The 10,861-nt window shown below is 38.9% G+C and overlaps 1 protein-coding gene across 3 annotated transcripts; it reads right to left on the minus strand.

The window, feature by feature from the left end:
• Window positions 1-5,033: 5,033 nt before the first annotated feature.
• dsela (dermatan sulfate epimerase like a) lies at window positions 5,034-9,816 on the minus strand. 3 transcript variants are annotated; one of them, XM_051128504.1, is made up of 2 exons: window positions 6,983-9,816; window positions 5,034-6,820 (listed from the first exon to the last, which is right to left on the minus strand). In XM_051128504.1, exons 1-2 carry the CDS (start codon window positions 9,254-9,256, stop codon window positions 5,681-5,683), a joined length of 3,414 nt encoding a protein of 1,137 aa, XP_050984461.1. In that variant the 5' UTR covers window positions 9,257-9,816; the 3' UTR covers window positions 5,034-5,680. The 3 variants fall into 3 exon arrangements, with proteins under 3 accessions (XP_050984461.1, XP_050984453.1, XP_050984445.1); XM_051128496.1 differs by having other exon boundaries at window positions 6,968-9,816; XM_051128488.1 differs by having other exon boundaries at window positions 5,034-9,816.
• Between the last annotated feature and the right edge of the window lie 1,045 nt (window positions 9,817-10,861).

Raw genomic sequence — 10,861 nt, forward strand, 5'->3', positions numbered from 1 at the left:
ATGGATCTCTAACAAAATTTTTAAGAAAAATTACAGGAGAATAAAATAAGGCATTTTTCTTTATCTTTCGAAACTTAGAAGGGTTCAATTTAAGCAGATGACTGTACCATCTCCATCATTGTCAGAGCACATTTCCACAGTACATTCAGCATCTGGCTCATATTCACAAGCTCAACCATATTAGCAAAACTATTGTTTTCAGTGACTTCAAAATCAATAGTCTGATTGATGGCAGCTTATTCACCACATCCACTATCAAATGACAGTGACATTTATATTTTATGGCATACAGTAATTACTCTGTAGTATAGCCATTCAAACCAGCTCAATATTTGTTGATGATATTCTTTTGTTTTATGCCTGCAGTAATTATGAGTGAAACATCACATCATTATTGTCTATTAAACAGTGCCACCTCAAGGAATAAGGGTGAATTGCATGTATTGAGTCAACAGATAATAATTTTTTTTTTGCGCCGAAATTATACTTACACTAAAACACATCTCGGATCTCTAGCAACCCTATACACTTTTAAAAAAAAAAATAAAAAATTAATCAGAAAACAGACATTCTTTTAAATTTGATCATTTTTGTCTTGTTATATTGTTTATAATGAATAGATTGAGGAATACTAATAAAGTTGATGTCTAACTTTAAAAAATGAAGGAGGGAGAGGGTAGTGAATGACGTCCCGGGTCACTAAAGACCCGAGGTATGCATCTGAGTTAAGATAATCCTTAGCTGGTTATAAGATGGTTTAAGCTGGTTCTTAGATGGTCATGTGCTGGTCCTAAGCAACTAGCTCCTGCTCAGGACCAGCAAATGACCAGCTCATGACCAGCACATGACAAGCTTAAACCAGCTCAAACCAGCAGCCATGCTTCAAAACATAAACATAATGTGGCATCACACCAACAGAGGCCACTCCCACGATAGTTGATTGACATGAGCATCTTACCTCAGATCAGCTGTAACAGTCCTATCTCCATTGTTTCAATGCCGGACCAGGGATGTAAGTTAGACAAGAATATCTCCGATTGAGCGACTGAGGTGTTGTGTTGCTGGATGTAATAATGAACATAGTGGTCGTCATTTACTCCCGACATTTGAGCCACTGAAGATGCAGTGGATTTCATTTGTTTGTGAAGGAAATGCGCCTCCTGATCTACATAAATGCGTCTATGTTCGCGCAAATCATTCGTGATCTTCACCTACAGCAGAACTGAGTATAAGCTTTCTTTATAACGTGCTAGTTAGCAAGTTTAGCGGCTAAACGCCCAAAATTCGGCTAAAGTAAACAATCGCTCCGAGCAGTTCGTCACTCCACAGAGGGTAGAGAGGGGCGGGGCGAGCAGAGGGTGTTGTTTTACACAACCATTGAGAATTTTTAACCAAAGTATATTATGGACTTTTCATTAAGACCCTAGAGAATCATATCAACTTGTGGAAAATGGGCATCCGATGACCCCTTTAAAAGCATTGCAAAAATGTTTTGTTTTGTACTATCATAATAATATGCTGGAAGCACATGTAGTGAAACTTTTTTTCATTCACAAGATAAAGTGTTAAAGGTCCACTGATCTCCAGTACGCCAACAAAGCCTCAGCACTCCGGTCCCCCTGGACACCAGAGAGTGCGGCAGAAAATCTGTCAGCCCTAAAAGAGCTTGTTGCTGAAATTGATTAGCATTTAGATTGTATCTAGTTTGATTCAAAGGAGGAGAGGCTACAGATGGTTTGAAAGCAGGAGATTTAGAAGTAGATTTTGAAAACTGTCCCTAAATGGATGCATTTACACGCAACTCATTTCATGTTTTCCTTTAGGCCCGTGTACCCTCCGCCCCCAGACCCCGGCCTGTTATCTGACGGCTGCTATTACTCACTTACCATGTATTTAGTTCATAGTATTTAACAGTGCATTCATCTACTTCATGAGAGATTCCTCTTTTGGGAGAAGCCTTAACTGTGAGATTTGATCTCAGATACTGATTTTATCATATGATACATTTATTAGTATAAATTTAACATCCGCTAAAGCCACATGGCCATAAGCCGAATGAAGTCCGTTCATCTTCTCCTTCCGAGACCATGTGCATTCTTCATTGCAATGGATAATGCTAAAACATGTTCCTATCAGTATGCTCTTTCCAAGGGCTTGACATTAAGAAGAATAAATAGCACTGGTTTCACAACACCACCTAATTCATCAAAGTCGCTGCCACGAGTACATGCCCAGTGTGAATGATCAAACACTAGCTGGGCTTTTGGCTCATGCAGAAGGCACCGGTGCATTAGAAAGCACGGGAACTGTCTGCTAATCAGGAAAACTATCACTCCCTTTCATGAGATGCATTAGAAGGCCACGGTTCTAGGGTTTCAATACAATAATCTGAAAACAAATCAATTTTCTGGCAAAATCTAGCAAGCTACCTAGCATCAAGGCACCATTTGTTCATTTGAATGCATGTGCTGTTGCTGTAACTTAACACACCGTCACTGTTTGGCTCTTCTGAATTAAACACATTTGCAAAGTATTAGGTTAGCACCTAGGAAACCACAGTAGGACTCACAATACATCACACTGCTCAAGGCCTTACTCATCTCAGCCTTATTAGTGTAAATGACAAGTATTTTGAAGTGTAAAGAGAAAATGTGTACTTGGCACCAATGAGCAAGCTTTTCTTTTCAGTCCTTACATGATTTGCTGCTGACAGTAGTGAAGTACTAGCTTCTGATAATAAATTCCTGCTCAAACGCATGTTGTAGGATCTTTATTTATCTGCTGCCCTCTGCTGGCAACATTTTATGAGGAATTCTAGGTTTTGAATTGTAGCCAAAATCTTTCATTCTCCTCTTTTGTGAGGTCTGTTACTGACATACTGAATTCATTTTTATACCCAGAAGCCACCGGCTAACACTGTTTTAACTCCAGTGTGCTAATTTAATAATTTAATTAAACGTAGCATAATAAATGAGGTATGTAGCAATGGTGTTATTCAGCTAAAAGCAAAAAAAGAGGAAAAAGCTCATGTACTGCAAAAGAGGAACATTTTTTGTATATAATGCAAAATAAACATTATCCTGTGAAAAAAAACAGCAATCTGGGATTATCACGCCAAAAATATTTTACATTCTTAGTTATACAATACATGAAATTGTTGTTACTGGTTTTGTAATTTTTTTTTTTTTTTTATGTTCCTGCTTATTTATATTCAAACATACAGTTGAAGTAAAAAGTTTACGTACAGAATCAGCAAAATGTTAATTATTTCACCAAAATAAGAGGGATCATACAAAATGCATGTTATTTTTTAATTTAGTACTGACCTGAATAAGATATTTCACATAAAAGATGTTTACATTTAGTCCACAAAGAAAATAATAGTTGAATTTATAAAAATGACCCCCGTTCAAAAGTTTACATACACTTGATTCTTAATACTGTGTTTTTACCTGAATGATCCACAGCTGTATTTTTTAGTTTAGTGATAGTTGTACATGAGTCCCTTGTTTGTCCTGAACAGTTAAACTGCCTGCTGTTTTTCCGAAAAATCCTTCAGGTCCCACAAATTCTTCAGTTTTTCAGCATTTTTGAACATTTGAACCCCTTCCAACAATGACTGTATGATTCTGAGATCCATCTTTTCACACTGAGGACAACTGAGAGACTCATATGCAACTATTACAGAAGGTTCAAACGCTCACTGATGCTCCAGAAGGAAAAACAAAGCATTAAGAGCCATGGGTGTGAACGTTTGAAAGGAATGAGGATGTATATAATTTTCTTATTCTGCCTAAATATCTTTTTCTTTTTTTTGTTTAATTTACCCTGATCTTCATCCCCCTTCTCTTAATGCATAATTTTTCCTTCTAGAGCATCAGTGAGCGTTTGAACCTTCTGTAATAGTTGCATATGAGTCCTTCAGTTGTCCTCAGTGTGAAAAGATGGAGCTCAAAAACATACATAAAGGGTTCAAATACACAAAAATGCTGAAAAACAAAAAATTGTGAGACCTAAAGGATTTTTCTGAAGAAAAGCGGCCAGTTTATCTGTTCAGGACAAACAAGGGACTCATGAACAGCTATCACTAAACAAAAAAACACAGCTGTGGATCATTCAGGTAACAACACAGTATTAAGAATCAAGTGTATGTAAACTTTTGAACGGGGTCATTTTTATAAATTTAACTTTTTTTTTTTCTCTTGTGGACTATATGTAAACATATTTTATGTGAAATATCTTACTCAGGTCAGTACTAAATAAAAAATAAAAAATAAAAAAAACATGCATTTTGTATGATCCCTCTTATTTTGGTAAAATAATTAACATTTTTCAGGTTCTGCAAGGTGTGTGTAAACTTTTGACTTCAACTGTATTAGTTAGGACATATTGCTGTTATCTGTCCATATTGCGCAAATTTGTTTAACAAATGGTTCATGTTGCACTGTTCATGCCTTGCACCATATCTGTACTTCCATTTTTCAAAAACTGCTTTATGCCAGTCATATCAAATAATAAAAATATAAAAAAAAACACACCATATGGTAGACATGCTGGGAACCTATACAATGAGCAATATGGCCTAATGTAGAGACCAGCTCTGCTTGCATTTAGCATTTAACTTAATATTCTTCATACAGACTTTATTCTATAAAGAATTGCTTGCTGAGTTCAGTCCAAAAGCACGTTGGGCACAAAAGAGTGACTTTGCAAATAACATCACACACACACACAAGCAGCCCTTGCAAATGTTTTAAAAGTATCAGACAGATTGTCGTTATTTTCCTCCATTTCAGTTATCCCACAGTGATGATTGCACTCCATATGCATGTGGTGCCATGGAAAATCCATTTGCATTGTGGCTTTCAAAACATCTTGCATTAGTTGTCTCTTAAAACTGCATTAAAAAGTTACCCATTAACATGAGAAATATGATGCTTTTGTGGTTTTACTCGTTTGGGTTATTAAATGTCCCATTTATGATTAAATCATGAGCAAAATACAGCATTTTCAGAAAAGAAAGATGGATTTGCCATTGGTCTTTGATATATAGTTTATATAAGGATGCAAAGATAAAACGGAAAAAATATATTCACATACCAAAAAAAAGACATTTGTCCCTTCAAGTCAATAAGAGATTTGATTGTACAGTCACAGAGTGACCACTTTTTAGCACATTTATAGACATGAACCTCATCGCCTCATCATAGATCAAACTTGTTTTCTTAAAACTGATGATGAGGCAAACTCACAACTTTTAAACATTACTCTTCTAGATCAATCAATAAGGTCTCTTTGTGGAAAAAATGACTATGAAAATGACATTCAGTTCACTTACAATAACATAATTACAACATATTTCACAAAGCAACACTGAAAAATACTGTTAGCCGCCCATCTGGTGGGAAATACCATAATTTCGTCTTCTAGTCAAACTGAATGTATTTGTGATCCAAGTTTTGCATCTGTTCCCCATCTTCAATAGTGAGTAATCACTTTTTGTTCTTTAGCACATCAAGACTCGGATTTAAATAATACATAAAACATTTTAAAATGTGCTGGAATCAGAGCACAAAACAATTGGTCATATGACTGAAGAAAAGGCAACATTTGGAGGAATCATACTGACATAGTCTCAAAAATATAATCTTCAGGCACAGTATGAAAAATGCAAAAACATTTACAAAAAAGAATGACTGACTGTGTGTCTTTTATATCCGAGCCTCTTCATCACAGGCCAGCATGTGTCCTCAATGAGTTTAATCTCATCCACAGCCATATTCTCCTTCCACATGTTGATTTTGGCAGGTGATATATCTCCTTCATATATCAGATTATACAGATTTGTAGATGTGGCAAATGTCAGCTGGTTTAGCGCAGCTGGTGCAACTGGTATTCCAATAAAGTTATGTATCATTTTTGCTGTCTCTTCAGGGAAGCATACAATGTCTTCAAATTTGACTATATGGTAAGTGTGTGGGGGGAGGGTTGCGCTCACTCTGAGCCCTGCCGAATTGTGAGCCAGCCATAGCTGAGCTAGCAGCTGTACAGGGTTGGGATCTTGCTGGGAGAGGATCTTCTTCAATGGAAGGAACTGTGAATCCACTTTAGCACAGCCCTGATCCACACCATCAACGTTCTGCTTAAAAATGTTGCTGATGTGTCTTTTAATATTCTTACGTATGTACAAGCTTGGCTTGCTGCTGTAGAGCATTAGATAAATCCATGCACGTGGGTCTCTGACCACATGAACTGAGCGAAGTGAGCGACCTATGACCTCTTGAAGATATGGCAGCTTCAAGAACCAGCCTCTACTGCCCATGTTCAGCACCGGCCGGGCGTTTGGGTACTTTACAAGGTGCTGCCTGAGTTCTTGAATATATCTGATGTCCATATGAGTACCTTTAGTCCTTTGGTTGTCTGACAGCAGCATTCTTCTCTTTCTCTGTCCTTTTTCTTTGACTTTATTTTCTGTTTCGTCATTGCTCTGGTGCAACTGAATATTTTGCATGTGCAGTTTTACATTGTGGACTATGGAATGGAACCATCCTTGAATGACTCGAAATCGTCCATTCTGCGCATCTGCTTTGGACCACTCGCAAGCGTCCACCAGAGAGGCGAAAGGAGAAATGGGAAACCGCAAGAAGGTCGAAGGGATCCGAAGGTACACAAAGTCAGAGCTGTTATCGAAAAGGTGCTGGAGTATCTCCGCGCCCGAGCCTGGCATGGATGTGATGGTGACGATGGGGAGGAGATCATGAACGCTAGAGTCTGTTCCATCATTTATGCTGCTGTCTTTTGATTTAGCATTGCACAAGAGCTGTTCGCAGCCGTAAAAAACAGACAGAAGTTCAGTCACCCACAAAAAAAGCACACAAACCAGAATGCAATGAATCAGCATATTGAACGACATGTGAAACTTTCTTTTTTTCACTACGAAAGCTACAGCAAAACATAAAGTCAATACCGCAGAGATGTTTACCACCAATCCAAAGTCGAACGCGAAATCTTTTGTGACTTGACTTGACGTCGTTTGAATTCCCCGGCCGAACTGAACTATTCTTCTGCTGTCTTCTGTTTTAGCAAAACCTGCAAAACCCAAGTAGCCATGTCTGGCCTCAATGTCTAAGTAGTTTGTTGCAACTGACACAACAGTCTCTGTGCCATTAAGAGTCACTGATATTTTAACTCCATTTTTGCTGTTGTCTACGAATCTACAGTCCGAGACCTTGATGTAGGGGCCATGCATCAAATAAGCCACTCTAGTGACAGGGTTCTCCATGGGAAAGGTCACGTTTATGTACTGCGTCCATCTCTTTTTGAATTCAGCAGCCTGTTCTGCCTCTTGTATCCTGGCAACGGGGCTGGATCCTTGAGCGTCCAGCCAAAACATTTTGTAATGTGCATCCCACACATCCATCAGAGCCCCATTGTATTTTGCAAATGATCTGTGAGGAACGTACCTGAAATCAATGTCAAGGTTGTGAAAAAACGCACTGAGAGAACTAAGAGGGGAGCGCTCGTGTTTCTCAATGTGGTCCAGCACGAGTAATGTTTGAGAGTTGAGAAGCACAAGCGCCCGATACACACTTTTTAGCTTCATGGCGGACGAATAGGCAGACACAGACTCTCCGCTCACAAACAACATGTCCTGGTGTGATGAAGCTGCGATGACCTCCCCGGCGGTATCCCCGACTTCCTTTTCTCCCCATCGTAGCCACTTTGAACATTCCCCCAACTGTCCTTCCCATGGCTGATTACACTGGCTTGTGGGTGAGGGGGCAAATACCAGCACATTGTTAAGATAGCTGTATTTGGGACCATACAAGGCCTCAGAGACAAACACCTGTCCATTTGGTGCAAAAGTGAAGGAGTTTTGATCAGGGTGCTCGTGTCCGGGGTTAAAGTTCGTCCAGCCTTCAACCCAAGAGTAAGGTTGTGCATGGACAATATCATACACTGCTCGCCCTCCTAATTTTCCAGATTTAAATGACACAAAGGTATTACCTTGAGCTTGAGGTAACCCTGCTCCATATGTCACCACACCCCAGTTGGAAAAAACATGCATGGTTGCTTTGTTAAATTCAGGTGGAGGCTGTGGGGTTAAGTCAGAGTCAAACCATATGTACTCAGTATGTAAAGTAGCCCAGCGCTGGGCTGATGATTGCATCATGGGTCCTTCCTTAGGACGATGCTTCCGAATCTGCTCTGACAGCCAGTTTCCCGAGCCATTTCGGAGCACGTATGCATCCAGAAATACAAGCTGGCTTTCTGGCCCGTAGAACCAGTTATAATTGGAGTCTGCAATGCCAACCGTTCTTTGAAATCCAGGAAGCAGTGTAGCGAAGTAAAACATGAAGTGAGCTTTGAGCCAGTTGTTCTGTGTGTTGTCTATCTGAAAATGACGCAAGGCTAAGTAAACATACTGAGTGATGGATTTTGCCGTGTAGCTACCATAAGCAACACCCTCGTCGAGAGACCCATCGACAATGTGGCTGAGAAGGAACATGGTCTTTTCCATGTAGTTCACTGATATCTGCTTCCATATCATGGTCTCTGGGTCATTATGTTCCCCTGCCACAAGTGCACCAATAAGAATGGCTAGTATATTAGTTGTCTGGTGGTTCTGTAGAAACTGCTTTCCCCATCCTCTGTGCTTGGAAAGCTTGAAAAGCTCTTCGGTAACAGATCGTATTTTCTTGAGATATTGCAGTCTTCTGCGGGTGTCGAGAAAGGTGTAAATGAAATCATACGCTGTGGCAAACCCAGTGAGGGAGTGGGCGATCGGTACCTCATCATTTGGCGCACTGGACACCGTCCAATCTGGATACTCCACCATTCGGTCCATGTACTCTATCAAAAACTGAGAGGCGGTAGCATCCTCAGGTTGAAGCAGACAGTATAGTGCAAGAGGGGGCAAATTGTTACCGTAAATCTCATTCCATTTCTTGCCGAAATCCTCATGGCTCACCGGAGGCTGGTAAACAGCTGCATTGGATAACATAACAGAAACAGCATTTCGAATAGCTTTAAATATGTGTCTGTGCGTGGTGGCGGCCCTCTGTTTCAACACATGCAGTTGTATTTGATCAAAATATAGCTTGGGGTGAAGGTGCGCTGACAAGGTGATATTGTCTGGTTGGTGTTCATTCAAAGACACATATCTGTCTGAGGCAGACGAAATTCCACAGAAACCAAGTCCCACAGCCAAGACACAGAGCAGAACCGCAGACCTCTGCATGTTCTCCATGACCATGATCCAAGAAACAGATGTCGTGCTTTTCTCTTCAAAAGCTCCTCCTCTAAGGCACCCAAAAAATTTGTTATTAATCCAACTTGTACTCACATGTAGAGCTGCAGATATGTTTTTTCTTTCTGGCAAAATCCCAAATGACTATGGCGGTATTTTTGTAGCCAGTAGGAAGCGTTTAAATTTCCTTGGGAAAACATGCTTTTAACTTCCATAAATGGCTATCCGTCTAAACTAAAACTTGATAAACCCACGCGCAACAAATTTCTTCCGCATGCATTTGTGCGCTGTTGCATTATTTAACCAGATAAAAAATGTTAATATCAGTCTCGCTATTTAAAACGATAGCTGCACGAAGTGCCATAACGGAAATATAATAAATGCAGAGATGTGTCAAAGAAACTTCCGTTTTCAGAATCCGTCATTACAAGTTTGATCCTATGCTTCCCGCGGGTCTTATGGAAGACAGTTTCCAGAAAGTTGCAGCGTTCGGCAGTAACTATTCACAGCACCATGTAAAGTCACCCTTAACGCCTTTTTCTCATCTTGTGACACGAAAAGCGAGATAATCCATTAATCCACTTTGAGGTGAAGGAAACGTACCGCTTGTTCTGTCGTTTGTCTAAGTGGTGATGTTTTCTCATTTGATCTGAAGCAAAGGCAGATTTGAAGAATCCATAATGCCATTTCAATGTCACTTTTGTAGGCTTTAAGGTTAAATTTTCTCCATCAAATTCTTCTTCTGTCACAAAAGTGTCTCTGTGTTTTAAGGCAAGTCGTTTTTCCTATCTTCCAAGTTATCTAGTACAACTATCACTGTCGGCATTAGCATTTTTTAATATGGTCGATAGATGGCGTCGTAATATCACATTGTGTGGTTCATTAAACTACATTTCCGGTATTCAGATCGTTTGATTTATACTAATCTATAATCTCTGAATGAACTTTCTATCTAGATGTGAAGTACGGTTTTATATCAAAGATGTAATATGAAACCTTGAACCACAAAACCAGTCATAAGGGTCTTTTTTTTAATATTCTCTGAAAGCTTAATAAATAAACTTTAAATTGATGTGTAGTGTTAGGATAGGAAAATATCTGTCTGAGATACCAATTGAATATATGGAATCTAAAATGCAAAAAAAAAAATCAAAACATTGAGAAAATTGCCTTTAAAGTCATCCAATTTAAGTTCTTAGCAATGAACATTACTAATCAGAATATATTCAAAATATCTTCATAGAACATGATCTTTACTTAATATCATGATTTTCGGCATAAAAGAAAAATCGATCATTTTGAACCATACAATGTATTGTTGGCTATTGCTACAAATATACCCTTAATACTGGTTTTGTGGTCCAGGGTCACATATAGTTTAGGCAAAATTAAGTCAGAGTTGAGCACTTGACTTCTAAGCAGACACAGGTCACAGTATTGTATTCAGAAGTGTGTCCTTTTTCATACTTACCAAAAAATAATGAAACAACACACAGGGAGCTCCGAAACAAAAATGTACAATACATTTTTGAACATAAATGTTAACACAACTAGAGTATATCATACATGTATGGCCATGTGTGTTATATTAAACTGATTTCAAATATTTAG

This window comes from Labeo rohita, chromosome 2 (assembly GCF_022985175.1).
Source record: "Labeo rohita strain BAU-BD-2019 chromosome 2, IGBB_LRoh.1.0, whole genome shotgun sequence".
Classification (NCBI taxonomy): Eukaryota; Metazoa; Chordata; class Actinopteri; order Cypriniformes; family Cyprinidae; genus Labeo; species Labeo rohita.

Coding starts and splice junctions, on each gene's coding strand:
- dsela (XM_051128488.1), bottom strand. CDS start 9,256: ATGGTCATGGAGAACATGCAGAGGTCTGCGGTTCTGCTCTGTGTCTTG.